Genomic DNA, 23,681 nt, shown 5'->3' on the forward strand with positions numbered 1-23,681 from the left:
CTTCTCTCCACTCTATCTGACAGCAACGTGAACAAGCCCCACACAATCTAAAGTGACCAATCTAAATTAATTTCGCCGAACATTCTGGACTTCTCCCTAGCGCTTCCGCGATCATTTTTTTTTTTTTTTTTTTAAGGTCCTAGCAACTGAAATCTCAGGAAATTAGGTGGCAGGACCTGCCAGAGTGAACTATATACTAGTGGGTACCTGGTCTGCCTCCACGGGGCAAAAGTGGGGCAACGTCGGGCCTCAGTAGGGGTCTGGCGGCTAAACGACCAGAAGAACAACGGTACACAATGCTACACATGTACAATATCCACACACTTTTAAATCTCTGCTTTTCCAGTCAACTGGTTCACCCACAATGTAAACTACGCGGAGATGGGGGGAACCCCTGGTGCCGCTTGACCCTAAACACACTTTACACCTATTAAGAAATATTGTTCAAGGTTTAGGCCTAAATGGTTATCAAATGAACTAATGAGACTCGTGACAGAGAAGAAAAATGCATGGGATGCATATAAATTATCAAATTACTCAGAAGCCTATGGCAGATATAAGCTAGTCTATAATCAGGTCACAAAGGAGGTTAGGCAAGCGAAGGCAGATTACGAGAAATTTTTGACAAAGGATGCTAAGAAAAACAGCAAGGATTTCTTTACCTTATATAAACTCTAAAAGGCAGGGGATGAATCTGATTGGTCCACTTGATACGGATGGTTCGACTGTTGATGATCCTGCTCAGATAGCAAACGAACCGAATGAGTATTTTGCATCTACATTCACACATGAGGAGTTATTAAGGTTTGAAAATGGCAGAAGGTTATCAAATTGTAGCAGGGTGCTTAATGATTTTGTAATAACTGAGAGCAAAGTGGAGAAGAAATTGTTGAAGTTAAACATAAGAAAGGCACCTGGGGTGGATGGGATCTATCCAGTTATATTAAAGGAGGTGGCAAAGCAACTAAGCAAACCCTTAGCCATAATTATGAGAGCATCCTTGGACTCAGGGGAGGTCCCCACGGACTGTAGATGTGCAAATGTATCCCCAATTCACAAAGGGAGATCGAAGAGTGACACGAGTAATTACAGACCAGTTAGTTTAACTTCTGTTCCAGGTAAAATAATGGAGTTACTGGTTAAAGATACATTGCAGGATCATCTAGACAAGACTGCAGCAATAATTCAGACACAGCATCGGTTTGTTAAGGGAAAGTCTTGTCTGACAAATTTGATAGGATATTATGATGAGGAAATTATGATGATGATACAAAGGAACCAGATGCAAAAAATAATTTTGATATCATATATTTGGATTTCAGGAAAGCTTTTGACACTGTTGCTCATGGAAGACTATTGTACAAATTGGAGCAGAATGGTTACTGATATTCAACAAACAAACAAACAAACAAACAAATGTCTAAGTTTGCAGATGATACGAAGGTTGGCAGGGTAGCTAGTCACAGTAATCAGGATATGCTATCGCAACAAGATGTAGACAAATTAGGCAGTTAGACTGAGAGGTGGCAACTGAATTTTAATATTAACAAATAGAAGTTAATTCATATGGGGAGCAGTAATCTTGAATTAATGTATGAACTAACTGTGTGATACCACACTCAGGGCAGTGGAAAATGAAAAACACCTGGGGAGTTGTGTAGTCAGATACAAAGTTCTTAGAGCAGTTCAGGACAGCTCAGATGTTGTTTGTTTGGATTTTTTGGCGCATTAGAAGCTACGGCTATAATGCGCCATGACTAGGTAATATTTAAATTTTTTTTTTTTTAAATTCTCGGTGACCTAATTAGTAAGGCCACCATGTCCATATATATAATAACAAAGATATAAAAAATAAATCAATAAAAACGTAACAATAGCATAAATTAAATACAATTAAAACCTTTTATTAATTTAAAATAGCTAAAAACAGCAGACACGTTGTCATTGTCAAATAAAATCTGACTGAGTGTATACGGCTCAGTCAGATGATTAAAAGCGGTAAGACGGATATTGCTAAAAACTGGACAGTCAATTAAAAGGTGTCTAATCGTTAAAATTGTGCCACAGGACACACACATAGGAGGGTCATCAGCCCTCAGGACAGCTCAGAGGGTTTTGTTAAGGATATACAGGAATTTTTCCAGCAGGGATAAGGAGGTGATTATCCTATTGTATATGGGAATGGTTAGGCCACATTTTGAGTACTGCATACAGGTATAGAAGCCTCATTTTAGGAAGGATGTGGATCAGCTGAAACAGATGTACAGAAGAGCAATAAGACTGGTGAGGGCAGCAAAAGGGTGCTCTTTCCAGGAAAGGCTTCACTTTTGCAAATTGCAGCATCTGGAGATTAGGCAGTTGTGAGGAGATCTGATGAATTGTTTAAGGCCTTCAATGGATTGAGTTAGCTGAATGCTACCTCATTCTCAGACTATACACGAGGGTACATAAATTCAAATTGAGGCAGGATGAGTATAATATAAAGGATGTCTCAAAAAAAAATGTATACATACTTTGACGATCAACAAATTCCATGTTTATTTATTTAATACTACTCTAATAATTTAGTTACATAGAGCAAATATTTAGATATATGGCACACATCATCTCAGATGTTCGAACTGCTCAATGTTGACTTTCAGGCAATCCTGACATCTTTGAACAGCTGAACTGCAAACATCCATCAATGACTCACTAGAAATCATTGCACAATTTTCTTCAACAGTTTGCCTTAACTCTCCAATTGTTGAAGGTTTCATGGCATATACTTCATCTTTTAGGTACCCCACAAGTGAAAGTGGGGTTAAGTCAGATGAACGTGGAGGGGTACTCGACTTTTCATCCGATCCATCTGTTTAGAAAAGTTTCATTAAGATAGGTCCTGATATCATGAAAAAAATGAGAAGTGGCCAGTTTTGTTGAAAATAAAAGTCCTCATCCTCATACAGCTAGTGCATTGATGTCTGAAACATGTTGAGGTACAGACTTCCAGTGACTGTTCCATCAAAAAAAAAAAAAAAAAAGTCCTACCAAACCCTTGGAGGTTAAACCACCCCATACTGTGATCCCTGATAAATTTAAATAATACTCTTTTTACATGAACATACATGCAAATTATTGGTAGACCAATATGTGCAGTTTGTGGTGATTTATTGTGCTGTTTAAATTGAATGTAGCTTCATCAGACCAAACAATCCTCTTCTGCTACTTTTGCATCAAACTGCTCACAAAATTCAATCTGGTGACTGGAATCATCTTCATTCAAATATTCCAAGATTTGCACACATGCCATGTGTGCTAATCTTGGAATATAATATTTCCACCTCACACATTTTAAAATTCAATGAACACTTGCCTTGCTGATTCCTGTTTCACGAGCACATTGCCTTATGAATTTTGATTTTTCAAATCATTGCAAGACCACAGTTGACATTCCGGTGCTCATGGAGTCATTATAATTACTGGAATAAGCTGCATACGAATCATATGAATGAATTGCTGTGGACCATCCAACATGAAAAAGTTTCAGTTTAAGTTTCTGTAATAAAGTGTGACCTTTATGACCAGACTGTATTACAAAAAGTTCCATCTTCCAGCTTACTAATTCTTAGTATCCTCAAAACCTGACATTTCCTTGAACAAATAATGGCATTGATTAACTATTCTGTTGACCATGTGTTTGGCCAAGAGCTATACACCCTCAGCTGTTTTGTTGTTAATTATCTGTTGCCTGTGGGTATTTTAGATGAAAAATTAAAGAAAATACTTCATTTTGGGAAGGTATCATGAGTTACAGCTTGGTGGAAAATCTGGGGTCTCAAGTTTTCTGGATCATTTTTTTTTTTTTTTTGCATGTCTTTAATCTTTAACAGTACCGTCAGTTTCAAATTTATTTCGGATACATGAAATGGCCACGCGCATTGGAAGGTCTGTTGAAAATTCACATCTCCACTGTCTTTGGACTTCAGATACATCTTCAAATTTCCAATACCATTTCAGCACAAATTTAGTTTGCTCAAATGTACATTGCTGGTTCTCCATTTTAGGCACAAACTTTTAATTGAAAAAAAAAAAAAAAAAAAAAGTTAATGATTTATGGATATTCAATGGGTGTATACCTTCTATATACTATGTAACTAAATTATTAGGTTAGCATTAAATAAATAAACACAGAATTTACTGACTATCAAAGTATGTACACTTTTTTTTTTTTGAGACACCCTGTATATGTGCAGAAATTTGCCTTCACCCAGAGGGTGGTTGATTAGAACAAACTCCATCTGGAGAACAGGTGAAATGGAATGTGGTGGCTTTTTTTTTTTTTTTTTTTGCTGATGCTGTATAACATTCTTGCATCATGCATCATTTGCCACTAAACTTTTTTTAAAGTAGGTTTTTATTTATCTCCCTTCTGCAACGATTTTCTTGATGATCAGTTATTGAGCATCCATTGTTTCACACTATCAAGGTTATAGTGACAACTTCTTGTCATATGAAAATATGAGGGCTCTTTGGATTAAGGTTTCAGGACTCCTATATTTGTAAGGAAAGGCTGGACAGAATTGTAGTTAAGATGAGGCCCAGGTCTCTAGGTGTTCGGTATATTGATAACTGGATTTTTTGAAGTTTTCTGGTGATCTTGACACCCATAAATGGGAGGACACCATTCTGTTCTATTTACATTTGGAATTTGATGGCCAGTGAAAGAGCTCATGGCATTTAAAAATATGTGGAGGTCATCCAGGCTTTCATTCCAAATGATGAGGAAGTCATCAACATACCATTCTCTGAATTTGGGTTGCTGAGAGAGAGAGAATTTCCCATCAGTATTTTTTTTCCTTCTTTTTGTATTCTGTTTTTTTTGCGATGGGAAGAGATTTGGTGTTTAAAGGTAAATATAAATATAGAGATTCTTTTAGGCAGTTAGTTCTTAGCTTCTAGAGAAATGTTTATGGACATAAGACTCCACATCAAATGAGACAAGAATATCAAAATCAGCAGCATCTAAATATTGTTTTGTACACCAGCATGTTCGGGAGGCAACTAGAGGGAGTAATACTCTTGATCTGATTATCAGTAGTGATTCTTCATGCATTAGGAATCTGCAGATAAAGGAACCACTGGGTGGCAGTGATCACAGTGTGCTGAAGTTGGATTTACTCAAGGAGGTAACTACCATCAGAGGTAAAGGGAAGGGTTTTTGCTTTCGTAAAGGCGACTATGATGGTCTGAGACAGTATTTAAATTCTATACAGTGGGACCAACTGATGATGTTACCAACAGCAAATTCAAAATGGGAAGCATTCAAGGAACTAATCTTGGAAGCTACCAGGCTTTACATACCAACCAAGAAATATTGTTCAAGGTTCAGGCCTAAATGGTTGTCAGATGAACTAATGAGACATATGGCAGAGAAGAAAAATGCATGGGATACATACAAATTAATGGGTGACACGGAAGCCTATGATAGATATAAGTTGGTCTGTAACCAAGTCACAAAGGAGATTAGGCAGGCAAAGGCAGATTACGAGAAATCCTTGGTAAGGGATGCAAAGAAAAACAGCAAAGAGTTCTTTACTTATGTTAACTCTAGAAGGAAGGGGATGAATCAGATTGGTCCACTGGATGTTGATGGTTCAACAGTTGAGGATCCAGCTCAGGTGGCTAACAATCTAAACGAGTATTTTGCATCTACATTCACACATGAGGAGTTATTCAGGAAGGGGAATGTCGTAGGTGAAGTAAACATTGGCAGTGAGCTAGATGATTTTCTAATAACTGAGAGGAAAGTGGAGGAGAAATTGTTGAGGATAAACATAAAAAAGGCACCCGGGGTGGATGGGATCTATCCAGTTATATTAAAGGAGGCAGCAAAGGAAGTAAGCAAACCCTTGCCATAATTATGAGAGCTTCTTTGGACTCAGGGGAGGTACCCATGGACTGGAGATGTGCAAATGTAACCCCAATTCACAAAGGAGGATCAAAGGCTGACACAAGTAATTATAGACCTGTTAGTTTAACTTCGGTTCCAGGAAAATTAATGGAGGCACTGGTTAAAGAAGCACTGCAGGATCATCTGGACAAGAATTCAGTTATAGCTCAGACACAGCATGGTTTTGTTAAGGGCAGGTCTTGTCTGACCAATTTGATTGGATACTATGATGTAGTCACAAAAGAACTGGATGCAGGGAATAACTTTGATATTATATATTTGGATCTTAGAAAGGCTTTTGATACTGTTGCGCATGGAAGACTGCTGCACAAATTGGAGAAGTGTGGCATTGGAGGCAAATTGCTGCTATGGATAAAGGGATGGTTGAGTGGCAGAAGACAGAGAGTGGTAATCAATGGCCACTGCTCAACGTGGACTAATGTTATTAGTGGAGTTCCTCAGGGTTCAGTGTTGGATCCATTGTTGTTTTCTGTATTTATAAATGATATTGATGATGGTGTATCAGGCTTAATGTCGAAGTTTGCAGATGATATCAAGGTTGGCAGGGTTGTTAAGGACACTACTGATACTATGCTGCTGCAACAGGATCTGGAAAGGTTGAGCAGATGGGCTGAGAGGTGGCAAATGAAGTTTAACATTGACAAATGTAAAGTACTACATATGGGAAACAGTAACCCCAGATCAACGTATCAACTCTGTGGTACTACGCTGACAGTGGTAGAGAATGAAAAGGACCTGGGGGTAATTGTGCAGGCAGATATGAAGTTCTCTGAGCAGTGCAGACGAGCTGCAAGAGTAGCTCATGGTGTCTTGTCAATGATATACAGGAATTTTTCTAGCAGGGACAGGGATGTGATTATTCCCTTGTATAAGGCATTGGTCAGGCCACACCTTAAGTACTGTATACAGGTCTGGAGGCCTCATTTCAAGAAGGATGTAGAGCTGCTGGAACGAGTACAGAGAAGGGCAACAAGATTAGTGAATGGAACAAAGGGTTGCTCTTACGAAGAAAGGCTTAAGTTTTGCAAATTACAGAGCCTGGAGACTAGGCATCGGCGAGGTGATCTGATAGAGGTGTATAAGGCTTTGAATGGCTTGAGCATGCTCAATGCCGATGGGATTCTTCCTCTTGCTCAGAATAATCACCTGAGAGGGCATAAATTCAAATTGAGGAAGGACGGATGTCGGATAGATGTGCGGAAATTTGCCTTTAGCCAGCGGGCAGTTGGTTTGTGGAATAGACTCCCATCACTTGTTGTTGAAGTTGATAGCCTAAACAAATTTAAGGCTCAGCTGGACAGGTATTTCGAACAAACGGAGGGGTGAAATGGGAGTAGTGGTTGTTTTTTTTTTTTTTTTTTTTTTTTTGGCTGATGCTGAATAAGCTTGTTTTCTTGCATCATATGCCTCTACTAATGCTAATGCTATCGATCAATCTGGATGCTGATGATTTAAGAGATAAGATTTTGAATGTTCTTTATGGTAAGGACAGGGAATTAGATGGAAATAGCTACAATAGTAGACTAATAAGAAATTTGGAAATATTTTGGAATGGATGGTATCTTGCTAGTGACAATGAGTCTTACAGTGAAATCAGTCTTATGAACTTTTATATTGGCAAATGGCTATGCTGGGAGATTCACAGTTGCTGGAGTTTGGATTTTTGTACAAATTGTCATCTATTTTCTTTTTCTGAAAAAGAGTCTTCAGTTCATATTTTATTTGTTGTTTCCTTTTGCTTGCAGGACTTTCTTCTACTGATTAGTGGATGTATATTGAAGCAAGATATTAACTTTGTGTAGTTCTAGGTACAGAGAACATTGGTTATCCGGAAGTCAGTTACTTTGAATAATTTGAAAGGCTGATTTCTCTTTTTCTTCTTTTTTTTTTATTAATGGTAGTATTTGAGACAAATGTTTATTATGCTACTTCTGTCTGTTTTTTTCACTTTGTATATCTGGTGAAATGTTGGATTGGGAAACCATGAGTGATAAGAGTTTAATATTATGTTTAGTTTAGCTCCAGATTCGGTAAGAATAATATTGGCCTGAAACTGTGCGATTTATTATATTACTGTTTTTTACGGCAAAATGTCAATGAAAAGAAACAGCACTGAAATATACTGAACATACTTTTCCATCTTCCAAACAGAAGATGGAAAAGGGCAACCATTCGAGGAAAGACTGATTATGCAGGATACAGAGCTTGGCAACCAGGCTCCTCAGATGTGATCTGATTGAGGTTTATAAAAAGCTGAGAGGGGGTTAGTAAAATGAATGAAGGCAGAATTTTCATAGTTATAGAGAATTCCAGAACTCAGGGGTAAAAATTCAAATTACAGGGGAAGAGGTTTAGATTAGATTGTAGGGAGTTTCTTTTAACCAACAAGTCACATTGCTGGAACCGGCTGCCTTTGCAGGTAGTTGAGGCTGACAGTTTGAATAAATTCAAAGGTCAACTGAATAGTTACCTATGTGAGGAGGGAAGCAAATAATTTGTATTTTCTTATCTACTTGTTTCCTCCCACCACTGCCAGCACAGCAAAAGCCTGTGGCTTCCTTGCACTATATGGCTATTACTATTATTTCTCCCTGTGAAAAGATAACCAAAAACAGAGGGTTTAGCATTAGTGGAGGCACATAATGCAAGAAAGCAAGCTTATACAGCATCAGCCATGAAAAAAGAACCCTTCCCATTTCACTGATCCATTCATTCCAAATGTTTGTCTAGTTCTGCCTTGAATTTATTTAAGCTATCAACTTTCACAACAACATATGGAAGTTTGTTCCAGCAATCAACTACCTGCTGGCTAAAGGCAAATTTCGGCACATCTATTCTACAACTGTCTTTCTTCAGTTTGAATCTATGTCCCCCTCAGGTTTGTAATCTGAGCAAGAGGTAGAATCCCATCAGCACTGAGCCTGCTCAATCCATTGAAGGCCTTATACACCTCGATCAGATCACCTTGCAGGTGCCTAGTCTCCAGAACTTAAGCACTTCTACATAAGAGCACCAGTCTTGTTGCCCTTCTCTGTACTCATTCTCGCAACTCTACATCCTTCCTAAAATGAGGCTTCCAGACCTTTACGCAGTACTCAAGGCCTTGACTATTGCCTTATACAAGGGGATAATGAACTCCTTATCCCTGCTCACAAAATTTCTGTAAATCATTGACAAGACTTCGTGACCTACTCTGGCAGCCTGTCTGCATTGCTTAGAAAACTTCATATCTGACTGTACTTTATATATATATAGGCAATGAGATAAATACTGTCAAAATCTGTATAGAGTGATATATGCTATTAATACTCTGAGCATAAGAATTCATTGCTAAAATTAAAAAAGAACAATACTGAAAATCATCTAATACCTCAAGCCAGGCTACAATTGTTGGTCCATTCCAAAGGGCAAAGGGTGTTCCAGCCTTCATTGCTTCTGCTAATAGTTCATGCCTGAAAATAAGAGTACTTATCACCATGTGTTTATTTAAAATAGAAATAGTAAAAGAAAATTCTCATGAAGAACTTTTCTTTCTGTTTCTATTTTAAATAAGCACTTATTTTCAAAATAATAATCTCTGTTATTTTAGTAAACCTGAGACTTTAATCTAAAATAACTAAATATACTGCAGTTATTTTAAAAACTGAAGAACAATTATTTACATGTTAGACTTGACAGGTGCCACTCCAAAATGTTGATTGTGCATTAATTACTGTTCAAGGTTAACTACTCATATTTTCTGTACCTTCCTAAGTACAGAGAGCATTTTATTAGAGTATTTCATCACCTATTGTTTACCCAGAATTATATATATTCTGTTATAACCATTTTTGTTTCCACTTCACCTTACTACTTTCAGTTCCGGCATAATGTAAACAAGTATGTGTTTCTCAGACAACACTTGCCACTTCTACTAAACAGCATACATATAAGTTGTCTTTAAAAGCACTAATAAAAATTTTAAATTTTAATACCAACATGCACCAAGTATAAAATGCTAACTGAAAATTAAAGGAATATAGTTAGGATTAAAAAGACATGAATTAATACCAATATAATTAATTTTTATTACATGTATTTTTTACACAAATATACATTGCTCAACTTTTTTATACCCAAGAATTTCTTCTTTTTTTTTCATCAGACAAAAAATTTCCATGGAATTCATCGAGAGCTGTATTTTCAATTTTAATTTGAGTTCTCAATGAAGTTTCGAGATTGTCATTTTCTTATAGCAAACTTGTTTTCATATTGAGGCAGTGTGGACAGTTACATAATAAAAGTCTTCCATGTCCATTATAGCATCAAAAGAGCAATATCATTTCATCACCTATGCCTGTACATTTTGGTTTTTGTTGTTGTTGTTGTGTTGGGATTTAATGACACATAGGCTGCTAGGGCCATATTGTGTCTTTCTAATGGTTAATAGGAAATACTAACTTTATTGCAATACCTGTTATATTTTATGGTATATTCCTATGTTATTTAGGAAGATAAACAGTTCTTTCTTATTAGGGTCATCTCCAAGAATCTGCAATAATGTTAGTGATGACTGTGCATTAGCACATGATTTAAAGTGGTTTGAGCAGATATTGAGAAGGTGAGGACAGTCCACTAATAAATGATGAATAGTCAGTTGCACATGACAAGATGTGCATTGAAGAGTGCTGCCATTCATTAATAGATAGAGGTGTGTGAGGTAAGCGTGCCCAATTCTTAGCCTTCCTAGACTTCTTCTCATCTGCTTTTCCAGAAGCTGGAGAGCCACAACTTTGGATTTGGTTTTATTCGGTAAAGTTTGTTTCCTGGATAACCTCTCCAGATTATTGACCGGCTATTGTAACATGCTTTACGGATGTACGGTTAGGTTCCATATACCGATTTACGGATGTAAATCGGTATATGGAACCTAACAAGTCTGTAAAATAAAAATTTCTGGTTGTAAGTAATTTAGAATGTATTTGTTTTATTAGAGTGAGAGGAGTTGGTATTACTATTTATAGCAGATTGGTTTGGTTTTGATTTCACTGGTGCAAAAACGACTGCAGTATTTACAGCAAAGACAGCACCGAGTGAGTCGGTGTATATTAAAGTAGACGGAATTAGAAGTTCAATAATATCATCCAGAGCTAAGTTTATAGCATAAAGCTCAGCAGTGAAGATACTGCATTCTACTGGTAATGAGACAGAAGTAGTGAATGACAGGAATATTACTGCAGTACCTACTTGGGTCTCAGTTTCTGATCCATCTTTATAGATTTCACAGGCCTGTGAATGAGAAAGAGAGTAAGCTGCATGTAACTATGCGATATGTGGGGAGGGGGAGAGATAAGGTGTTCTTTCCCCACTGTTGAAAACAGTCATCATATATTGCAAAGATATTTGTTCAGGGTGGATCTGGTGGTGTCATGTCCTGAAATATATTACCGATTTCTATATCCCATGATCAAGTCAGTTCTTTAAATCTAAGTGGAGCAGGTCGGTTTTCATTTGGTTTACTATTGTAAAATGACTCCCATTCAGTTCTGTATAGACATCTCCAATTGGGTGAGAGGGAAGACTGTGGATTTTTGTGCCATACAGCAGAAGTAATGTTTTTCTACGAAGATGTAAGGGAGGCTCATGGGCTTCAATGTAAAGACTCTGAACTAGGGAGGTTCTGAAAGCCCCTAGAGCAACTCTCAGAGCACTGTGCTGGATGGTGTTTAATCGCTCTAAAGTACTTTTTCTTGCAGAATCATACACTGGAGAACCATAGTCCAAGCGAGACCTGATGAGAGAGAGAGATGGATAAGGGTATGTTGATCAATGCCCCATGACAAGGATGACACGTAAAGGAGGATATTCAACTTCTTCAAACAGATAGTTCGAAGATAGGCCACATGTGCTTGAAAGTTCAGTTTCCTATCTAGTATCAGGACAAATTGGACAGCATGAGCAAGAGGAACTGGCATTACTTACCTTTAGCTCTGAATTAGGATGAAGTGATCGAAGTTTGCAGATATGAGTGGTAGTAGATTTCTGTTCAACAAGATGATATTGATTGCGTAAAGTCCAGAACTGAATTCTGGTTAGAGTAATTTGTAGCTGTCTTTCAACAGTATTCATACTTTGCGATTGACAGGATATGGTGAGATCGTAGCATACATGTGTATTGCAATTGTTTTTGGAAGATCTTCCAATATATTTTTGACCCTAATCGCAAATAGGGTTGGACTCCAATCGTTAATATGGAACCCTGTGGGACACCCTTTTCTTGAATGTGAGATGCTGACAGCATGTTTTGATATTGAACTTGAAATGTGCATAATTAAAAAAGTTCTGAATTATTAAAGGGAGGTAGTTTCTCAGTCCTAACTGATGCATATCTTTAATGATACCATGATGCCATGTGGTGTCAAATGCTTTATGAATATCCAGGTTGACCATCACTAGATGTTATCTCCTGACGAAGATGTTATGAATGTTGGATTCAATTTTTAAAAGTAAATCGAAGGTGGACCTGTTTTTACGGAAGCCATATTGGTGATCAGAAAGTAGATTTTAGGAGTCTAGAATCCAGGTGAGCCTCTTATGCATCATCCTTTCAAATATTTTGCCCAAACAGCTTGTCAACGATACTGATCTAAAATTCTGAATTTGAGAAGGATCTTTGCCGGGTTTTGGTACAGCAAAAATATAGGAACGATGCCAAGAGAGAGAGAGGGTAAGTATTTTCTCAAAAGATCCAGTTGTAAGAGAGCAATAATATCAACAGACTGGGTTGACACAGATGCTTCAGCATACTGTAGTGAATGCAGTCCAGTCCTGCTGCACTAGATGGAGATTTGCTCAGGGATTTTTTCAGCTCAGCAAGAGTAAAGGGCTGGTTATACGGAAGTGAGCGACTAGTTGAAAAATTCAATTTAATACGTTCTTCATTAGTTTTAATGCATTGAAAGGAGGTCACATAAGAGGAAGAGGTGGAAATATTATAGAAAGATTCTGCTAAAGCATTTGCAATATCAGTAGGAGAGGATAAGTCCTGCCCATTCCATGATACAATGGAATTATTGGAAGCTGCAATGGAAGAAATTTTCCATTGAGTGCTTGTATTTTTTTCGAGATAATCCGGATGTCAGTATTTTTGTTAATAGTTGAGGCAAAGTTAATCCAGGAGTCACGTTTTGCTTTTTTTATAATTTGTCTTGCTCTGGCTCTGAGTTTTTTGAAAACAAGGTTGGTAGTAGCCAGGAATTTGCAAAATTGGTTCCAAGCATGGTTTTTTCTCTTTTCGCTGTGGAGCAATCTTCATTCCACCAATGGTTTTGGTGTACCCATTTGCACTGGTCAGACTTTGGAATGGAAATTTCGGCTGCTGATAATATATGGCTGGTAATGTGATCAGTTACATCATCAATAAGCTGGTTGTTGAGTAGGGCACAAGTAGAATAGTTTTAGTTTTTCCCGTCTGCTTTGTGGAAATTCCAAGAAGTATGGGCTTTAGGGCATGACATGACCTGTGTTTGAATTGAACTTATAATAGGAAAATGGTCACTGTGGAATGGATCATTCAGCACTAACCATTCAATGCTTGGAAAAAGAAATGTTGAACAGATGGATAAGTCTATGGTAGATGTTGTACCTGTAGGTATTTGAACATGAGTTGGAGAGCCAGTGTTTAATACAGTCAGATTATGGTTATCTAGGACTGTTTCAATTAATTGGCCTCTCCTATCCATGGTGGAAAATTCCCACAATGGATGGTGATCGTTGAAATCACTAAGTAAACAGACAGGAGGTGGCAGTTGTTTTAAAAGGTTGTCAAGTTCAGTCTGGAAACAAGAATATTAGGTGATATATAAATGGATGCAAGGGTTAATGATATTCCCACTGCCACCAGAACTGCTACAACTTCTAAGGAGGTTTCTATTGGAGATGTCTTGATGTTATGGTAGTTTTGACAAGAATAGCAACACCTTCCAGAGGAGAAGAGTCAGAATCTGTGTCTCGCCTAAACATAGTATAGTTTTTGAATTTGAGAGAAACCTTTGGTGATAAAAATGTTTCCTATAAGCATATGCCTACTGCATTAGTTTGTATGAGTAGATCAATCAGGTCATCTATATTACTGTGTAATCCTCTGCAGTTCCATTGTAGGAATTTGTTCATTGGTTGGCTTTATTTGAGGAAGATTGATCTGACTCCTACTCTTAATATCATTAGTGCCAACATGTACAACTATATCACCTTTTGTGCATAGTCTAATCTCTTTCGCAGCTTGAGGCTTTAAGCCCTAATGCATTAGTCTTAACTTATATCATATACCATCAGGCATCTCTCATATTGTGAAGATATATTTCACAACTGTTTTGTCATCATTACATCACTTGGGTACCTACCCACCCACCGAAGAAGGGCCAAATAGCCCTGAAATGGTGCCGTCTGGGTGGTGGTATCCACTGAGAATAAGTAACAACAGTCTTCTCCTTCGGGTGAAGCATTACTTATTTGAAGTGGTGCAATGTCACAGCAACTTGTCGCGAAGGTATTCACAATATGAGATGTAACTTAAACGATGCCGCTATTGAAATTTGCTAATCTATATTTAGCTGTGTATAAATGATGCAACTGCACTAAAATACACATGGTCTAATCTCTTTCGCAGCTTGAGGCTTTAAGCCCTAATGCATTAGAGCAATAATAAAATGGTACTTGAATTATTTTATGAAAACAAAGGCAGATTTCTTATATTTGGCCATAAGTGTGAAAAATTCCTAGTTACGCTTCTCGATGAACATATGAGCAGTAGGGGAATAGGCTGAAATTAGAATTTTGTACAGAGTCAGTAGTACTTTAGAAGAAAAGTAATATGAAGAGTAAAAAAGGAAACCCAGTTATGTTGAGGCTGTTTGTGAGGTTTCCATATTGGTTTTTAAAACTAGAATGTCGTGTGTGATTATCTGAAAAACTATGGATACACATTCCAATAAGTGGAAGAAGATTGTTAATATAGAAAAGAAAAAGTGTGAAGGAGATCTGAAAATTGGGGGGAGACATAGCATTATTTTGGGGGAGGGGGGAAAGAGGAGGAGGGTTTGATTTGATTTGGATTTTTATGGTGTAAGGGCGACTAAAGGCCATGATGTGCCAAGTCTAGTATATATCTAGTATATATAGTATACCGATATATCATTAAAAATGATATATCGGTTATATGATATATCATATATAGATAAATGATATATCATATATACAAATGATTAAAAGACAAGTAAATTTAGATTTAAATTCAGGAAAAAAAAGAGATGTATATGGTGCATACTAAAAACATTTATATGTGAGTATTAAGGTTTGTAATTTTTAAAAATTTTACAATTGCATACATATCATCTTTCTCAGCTAAAATCTGACTAAGTGTATAACGCTCATTCAGATGATTAAAAGCACTAAAACGTAAACACTGTTCATTTAAAAATCTACGACACTCAGTAAAGACATGTTTCACAGATAAAATGGTATCACAGTGGCCGCACATAGAACAGTCATCAACACTTGGCAGAAAAGCATATGTCATATGATATATCAGAGCTAGAATAACTTCCTCCTTATGGTCCTTGTGAAGACTAGACGGCCAATGTTCGATTACAGGCTTAATCTCGTATAGCTTATTTTCACCTTGCCCGAAGGCAGTTTCTTTCGAATTACTTCCCTCTAGTCTGTATAGGGGACTAACAGGCAGTTATAATGGGTCACAGATTTGGCTGCAGAGTCCACCAAATCATTTCCCAGAATCCCAATGTGGCTGGTGATCCAGCAAAGGCGAACATCAAATCCTAATTCAGAAAGGGACTGTACCCATGACAAAACTGGATGAGGATTGTACCTCATCGATGAAAAGGCTTGTAATGAACTAAGAAAATTGGTATGTATAAATAATGGATTTTTGGTGGTGTATTTGTATGTGATCCCAGGCTAGTTCAATTGCATGCAGTCTGCAGTGAATATGCTGCATTTGGCAGGGATCTGCTCAGATCTGGATAAGACAGCTGCATATCCAACAGACACCTCTGATTTTGAAACATCTGTGAAGACTGGCAAGAAGTCAGAATGTTCAAATCAGTGGGCTGAAGAGCTGTAGAAAGACATCATATTGAGTATTATCCTTCCCCCAGTTGCTAAGAGAGAAGTTGCAGGTCGGAAGCACGAGTATGCCAGGGTGGAAAAGATTGCCCAGGTGATGGGGCAACGTTGTCTACCGTGATATCCAAATTTCTGAATAGGCCTTGGATCCTTCAGGTTGTCACAGACATTCTCTCAGATATGCCAGACAAGCTATACTTGCTACCTGGGAGTCTAAAACGCTGATGGAACTGATATTCGGGTGACACTCAAGTCAAGTGAACCCAATTTCGGCAAAGTCCGAACGGTCTGTGGCAGTCAAATCCTCTGCTTGTAACTTCATGATGGTGGGACTGTTAGTAATCCTGGGTATTTTACACAAGCACACTGTGGGTTACCACCCAGGTGTGAACCAACATAAGCAGGGGTGGAGGTGTGGTGCCCACACCACATGGAGGAATGCCCCTCTCTGTGTTACCAGGCAATACTAGGTGATATATGACTCTCATCAACCGGTGAAAGGGACAAAGACAGTTTATTAGCTTCAACATAAAGACTTTGGACAGGAGCTGTTCTAAATTCAATGTGGATAGTAGTAGTAGTGGCATGTGATGCAAGAAAGCAAGCGTATGAGCTTATGCAGCATCAGCCAAAAAAAAAAATAAATAAAAAAATATCACACCATTCCTCCAAATGCCTGCCCAGTTCCTCCTTAAATTTATTTAACCTATCAACTTCTATAACGACAGATGGAAGTTTGTTCCAGCAATTAACCACCCACTGGCTAAAGACAAATTTCTGCACATCTATTCTACATCTGTCTTTTCATAATTTGAATTTATGCCCTCTTAGGTTCATAACCTAAACAAGTGGAAGGATCCCATTAGAATTCGGCGTGCTCAACCCATTCAAGGCCTTATACACCTAAATCAGATCACTGCACAGGTGCCTAGTCTCCAGCCACTGCAATTTGCAGAACTTAAGCCTCTTTTGGTAAGAGGATCCCTTCATTCCCCTCACCAATCTTGTTGCCCTTCTCTGTACACTCTCAAGCAAATCTACATCTTTCCTAAAATGAGGCCTCCAGACCTGTACGCAGTACTCAAGGCGTGGCCTGAAGATTGCCTTATACAGAGGGACAATCACCTCCTTTTCCCTGCTAGCAAAATTCCTATATATCATTGACAAAACCCCATGACCTGCCTTGGCAGCCTGTCTGCATTGCTCAGAAAACTTCATATCTGACTGCACAATTACTCCCAGGTCTTTTTCATTTTCTACCACCTTAAGTGTAGTACCACACAGTTGATACGTTTCTCTGGGGTTACTTCTACCCATATACAGTACTTTGCATTTGTCAAGGTTAAACTTCAGTTGCCACTTCTTAGCCCATCTGCCCAAATTATCTAGATCCTGTTGCAGTAATACACTGCCATTACTGTCATTAACAACCCTGCCAACCTTTGTATCATCTGCAAACTTCGACACTAAGCCTCATATACCTTCATCAATATCATTGATACATATACAAAACAACAGAGGACCCAACACCGAACCCTGTGGAACTCCACTAATAACATTAGTCCACGAAGAGCAACACCCATTAATTACCACCCTCTGTCTTCTCCCACTCAACCATCCCTTTATCCATTGTAGCAACTTATCCTTAATACCATTCTGCTCCAATTTGTACAATAGTCTTCCATGAAAAACAGTGTCAAAAGCTTTCCTGAAATCCAAATATATGATATCAAAATTATTTTTTGCATCCAGTTCCTTTGTAACCACATCATAATATCCTATCAAATTTGTCAGACAAGACTTTCCCTTAACAAACCCATGATGTGTCTGAATTATTGCTGCAGTCTTATCTAGATGATCCCGCAATGCATCCTTAACCAGTGACTCCATTATTTTACCCGGAACAGAAGTTAAACTAACTGGTCTGTAATTACTCGTGTCACCCTTCGATCCCCCTTTATGAATTGGAGATACATTTGCACATCTCCAGTCCATGGGGACTTCCCCTGAGTCCAAGGATGCTCTCATAATTATGGCTAAGGGTTTGCTTAGTTGCTTTGCCGCCTCCTTTAATATAGCCCGGTGGTGGATGGGATCAAGCCACCGAAAGACGCTATTTCTGGCAAATGCATGCACTTGACACCCATAATCTAATTTTGACCGCACAAGTGCATGATACAAAAGAAGTAACGTGCACCGGTCTGCACCCCAACAGTAAAAGAGAAACATGGAGAAGGTTCAGCCCTCTCGTGTATTTGATGCTTTTGTCAAATATGAGTACCAAGAATTTTGTTTCCGCTAATACTGGAATGGTGCTTTGTCCAAGTCTTAATTCAAGTCGAGGTTATTACACTTGCAGCAAAAATGGACACAAACGGTCTTCTCTGATGAGAACCCGAAACCACTGGCCTTTGTCCAAGAGTTAAGACGATCAATGGCTTGTTGTAGATGCCTCTCTATAACTCTCATGTTGCATGATTGGGAAAAATTGCTGAAATAATCAACATACAGTGCACTGTTTATGGTTGGAGGAAGTTGTTCGGTAACAGGATTAACTTTAATGGCAAAAAAACGCAACACTTAAATCGGATTCTTGTGGAACTCTCTCCTCTTGGCAAAAAGAGGAGAGAGAGAGAGAGGGGGGGGGGGGTGGATCCTACTCGAACTTGGAAAAAACAAGATGATAAAAAAGTTTTTAATAAAGACAGAAAGGTAGCTTCTAAGACCAAAGTTGTAAATATCTTTTAAAATACCAAATCTCCAAGTTAGTATTAGTATTAGCAATGGCCACATGGTGCAAGGAAGCCTATGGCTTATGCTGCACCAACCACAAAAAAAAAAAAAAAAAAAAAAAGAAAGGGAAGAGTGTTTATTTACATTTTTGAAAGCCCTTGGATTCTCTGAATGATAAATCATGAAAGATTTAACCTTAAAACCAGTTACATTACCACCCAACAGAACTGTGACTCAGTCCTTAAATGTCTAATTCTGGCATGGTTTTTACTTTGTGAAATTGTGTTCTGGCATATGTTTCCTGCTGTAAAGGTTTGATCATTCATCTCCTCTGCTCTTTAAGGGTTTTGAAAAAGCTTCTTGTCTTAACTTGTATGGTTAGAAGACTTATATTATAATAAAGGTACACATTTTTGTATGTTATCTTTCATCTATGATGCTAGAACTAGGGGACATAAATTCAAGTTACGGGGAGAAATGTTTAGATTGGACTGCAGGAAGTTTTATTTTAACCAGCGAGTTATAAATTACTGGAATAAGTTGCCTAGACAGTGTTGGGGCCTGGAAGAAATATCTTTATCAGGATTCATGGGTTTTTTGTTTTTGTTCAATGCCTGGAATCCTCACCCACCATGGAGACCAAATGAGACACCCACTACCTAGCAAGCAATAAATGGGCTTGGGAGTGGGAAGTCAAGGCTATCCAGATATTATACCCACGCCGCCACCAGTCTGAATCCTGTCCCTTGGACCATGAGAATAGGGGCATAGCACAATTGGCTTTTGCAGGCGAACCTACTAGCTGACTGATCCTGGCCAAGCCATCCAGGACCACGTCTTGTTGAAGCAGGGGACAAAGCGATGTGTTGAAGCTGGGCCCCCCTTAACTACCAGCATCTACCTTTCTGAATTTCCACGGGTCACAGTTCATGGCAAACACGCCAGATTCCTACGATGATGGCCTGGAACCTAGGCTGTGGGCATTGGATCCCAGTGAAGCTAATCTGGAGAACCAGCAGTGTCACATCCCAAGAGGGGGAAAACTTGTTGAAGACTGAGTTGTAAGAGGATACTGTTGATATACTAGCAAATAATTCAGCTAAGGTGTTCGCTATTTCTGCCAGCGAAGAGAACACCTACCCCTTCCAGTTTAGTACTGCACATATTTGCTATTAAGTGTTTGAATTTTCCTCCAGATGAGTTTACTGTCTGTGTTCTTGTTATTATTTGAAGAATAGCTAATCCAGGCATTTTTCTTTGCTTTTCTCTTATTTGGTGAAACTTTGCTTTGAGTCTTTTAAAGTTAATGAGATTACTAGTTGTAGGGTATGTCTGACCCAGATTCAAAGCTCTATTTTTTTCCTGTTTAAGCATATGCACATTCCTCATTCCACCAATAATTGCTGTGTTTGCCTGGCAAAAAGTTTGGTATTATAGAAGCAGCAGCATGTAATATCTGGTTGGTTATACATTCAGTGACATTATCTATAGGCTGGGGTTGGACTATATCATCATCAAACTGAACATGAGAGGCATATTCATTCTGGTGTCCTCTGCAAAATTTCCAACTGAGGCAATGATGCAGTGAACAGGAGTTTACCATTGTGTTCGGAGCTTGCAAAGAATTGGTAAATGTTCACTATTTACAGGGTTTTCAAGAACTGACCACTCTGTATTAATAAATATAGAGGGAGAACAGATTGAAAAGTCTATTGCAGTCACAGATCCTGTAGAAAAATGGAAATAGGTAGGCTTGCCCGTGTTCAACAGGGTGAGATGACAAGCAACAAACAGATTCTGAGCACTGAAGTTCCCAAATAAGCACAACAGAGATGACAGCTGATGTAGTAAACTTTTTAGGTCATCTGAGAATGACAAATTAAGAGGGAGATATATATAGAAGTATGGTAAGAGTGATACCATTTGTAATGTATGCTGCCATTACTTCAAAAGGAGTCTGAAGCACGTTTGGATGAAACATTTCTGACAAGAACTGACCTGCCACAGATTGGTGAGTCAATAAACCTATCTCATCTAAAGGTGTTATAAATTTTTGGTGGGAGGATATACTTGTAAATTTAAATAAGTTTCTTGTAAGGATATGTTTGCTAGCTCATAATGATCGATAAGATTGTGTAAATCATCTTTTGTGTTGTGAAAGCTTCTACAATTTCACTGAAGCATTCTTTCATTCTGTGGTTTTATGGTTTGTTTTTGATTCTGACTGCTTTTCAGTTGTAGGTAGATATGTTTAGTCTCTGATATCCCAACAATATCTGCCTTTGATGTCTTGACCAGCACTTCAAATTCATCAAATTTATTTACTATACTTATAGCGTTGCTATACATGCAAGTATACATGCAGAAGTAAAATAAGAAGAAGAAGTACATGCACCTGTAAAAGCATGTAATTACTTGTTCCATGATGATTCCCAGCATCCTTTGAAATCTCCCAGCACCTTTCCAGGCTGCTGCTCATTCGGTATATTTGTGAAACGAATGGGGAAGTGACTGGGAGGTTTAGATCTTTTCACAGATAATTCTATTTTATTAGTTTTATCTATTTGTGATGTATTCACTAGCAACAAAAGGTGGGAGGACATATTGTAAGAAGTAATGAAATGTTTGGATATGGTGTACATACAGCATATACACTAATTGGACTTCCTCCAGTCACTATCTGGCAAAGTAGAAGCAGTGAGATTACACACTAGCTGAACCAAGATAACAAACATTTCAGTCTGGTAGAGTGGTTGGCCTGTGAACACTGTTTTAGAACTGTACACTCAAAATGTCAGGAAGATTGAATTTTTGCCATGATGCCCATCATAACCTCAAAAGACATCAAACATATCAATCTGCCACGTTCCAGGCATTGTCTTGCCATCCTCATATATAGAGGGACAATAAGGTCCTTTTCCCTAAGTGCAGATGCCTGATTGGTTGTTTTAGGATTTTTTGGCGGATCAGTGTCTAAGGCCAGCAGATGCCTGATAAATCATCAACAGGATATCATATACTTTCTGGCTATCTACCTATGAATTGTTCTGCAATCCCTAAATTTTTGTCCTGAACCACCTTTAACTACCCATCCTCCTCTACTAATCTGTCAGTTGCTTCAAGCGCTCTGTTTCCCAAGTACACAACTTTTCATTTAGTAATGATAAAACCGAGTAGTTTCTATTCATTAGGCATTATTTCTAATTGGCCCAAATTGTTTTAAACAATACAGACGAGTTCTGGTTGTTAACCACTTTTCCAACCTTCACATCATCAAAAAACTTTGACAGTATTCTCTGTACCTCCTCATCAATGTCAATATTAAAAACAAGAAGGGGGGCACAGCACTCAGAGGCTGCTAGGGCAAGAGTAATCCCTGCCCGAAGGACTCTATTTACTATGCTAGTCCATTATGAAGAATGTACATTTATGGCCATCCTCTGTCACCTGTTTTTCAGACAGTTCCTAGTCCAACTATAGATCTTTGCTGTAATTTCAGATTCTTCCAATTTATACCAATAGCATTTCATGGGAATTGTATCAAAAGCTTTAATGAATCTAAAATTTATGCAGCATTTAGACATTGGTCCCCCTTTTGTCACCAGTCAAGGCATCCTCAATATATAAATTCACTGTATCATTGTCATAAAGCAATGCCATACCATATTTTAAGTTTAAAATATGGTCACTTAAGTTTCATTATTGCTGAGGAAGGAGGCAGACACCTCCGAAAGCTTCAATAGTGTTTTTATCACTTTTAAATTTATATTTTAATGCATTTTAACGCATTTACTTATTTTATTTTTGTTTTAAACTAGTTTTTGTAAATATTATTTTACAGCCTTTTGTATTATTTTATTTTATTATTAAATCAGTTTTAAACAGTTGGCATATCTGTTTAAATTTGTGGTATGAATAATCCCAACCTTAGAGGCCTTATTGCGGATATAGATGTAGGAATTTCATCTCTAGATGATTTCAAATGAAGCCGGCTTCTGAAATGAACTGTTTGCTGTGCAGAATGAATGATCACATTCTCAAAACAAATAACGATGCTTTTTAGGATTGGTGTGTAGCCATATGTGTTGGACACTTAATGTGAGATGGGTACATTGACTGTTGTTTGTGCACTGTTAACAAGTTGTACTTGCAAGTGTGCCCGCATGTATTGATGTAATTTTTGACTGCAGGGGTGAACACCAGTGAACATTTATTGCTGTGTTTCTATCTACTAAGTGGGATATTTGAAGTGTGCTGTGGTCTTCCAGTTGTGTAAAAAGTTCACATGGGACACACCAAAAAAAAAAAAAAAGATTTACTTACACCCATCAGGGAGGGTGATGTTAACATTCATTTTTTGATTGACATAGACCACTGCTGATAGCTTTATTAGTCCATAGTGCCACAATTAAAAACTATCACCACAGTGGGACAGTTACAGTGGTTCATAAAGGTAAAGTGGCATACAACTGACGTCGTAATTTGCCTAATTTCCTTCTCCCCCCTTTCTCAGAGGTGCTGCAATGTGTCCTCACCCTACCCAAAAGCACATTGCAGCACTTCTGAGGAGGGGGGAAAAGGGGAAGAAGGAAATTAGGCAAATTACAACGGATCTTATGAGGTGCGGTTACCCTCAGAGGGTCATTGATAAATACAATAGAGAGGAAGAGCCCAATCGGGTAGTTCCGCCTGTACCGCTTACCACAGTGTATGTTCCCTACTATCCGGGCCTGTCAGATCGCATTGCGAGGATGGTTCGCGACTTTCAGACACGTTGTGTGCAGCTCTCGGGCCAGAGGTTGCACACAGTAGTGTCAGAGGTCAAAGACCCCATTACTAGGGATTCTAGTAGTGGGGTCGTATATGTGATCAC

The 23,681-nt window shown here is 38.2% G+C and overlaps 1 protein-coding gene across 1 annotated transcript in view; it reads right to left on the reverse strand.

Annotated features, from left to right (window-relative positions):
- LOC150077286 (liprin-alpha-1-like) overlaps window positions 1-23,681 on the reverse strand; it is a 1,048,988-nt gene that overhangs the window by 175,905 nt on the left and 849,402 nt on the right. The window contains exon 20 of the mRNA XM_090386159.1: window positions 9,324-9,405. Coding sequence (XP_090242285.1) covers window positions 9,324-9,405 — 82 coding nt within the window. The remainder of the gene's footprint in view (window positions 1-9,323; window positions 9,406-23,681) is intronic.

Source organism: Mastigoproctus giganteus, chromosome 12, assembly GCF_048544385.1.
Source record: "Mastigoproctus giganteus isolate SK-2022 chromosome 12, ASM4854438v1, whole genome shotgun sequence".
Lineage (NCBI taxonomy): Eukaryota > Metazoa > Arthropoda > Arachnida > Uropygi > Thelyphonidae > Mastigoproctus > Mastigoproctus giganteus.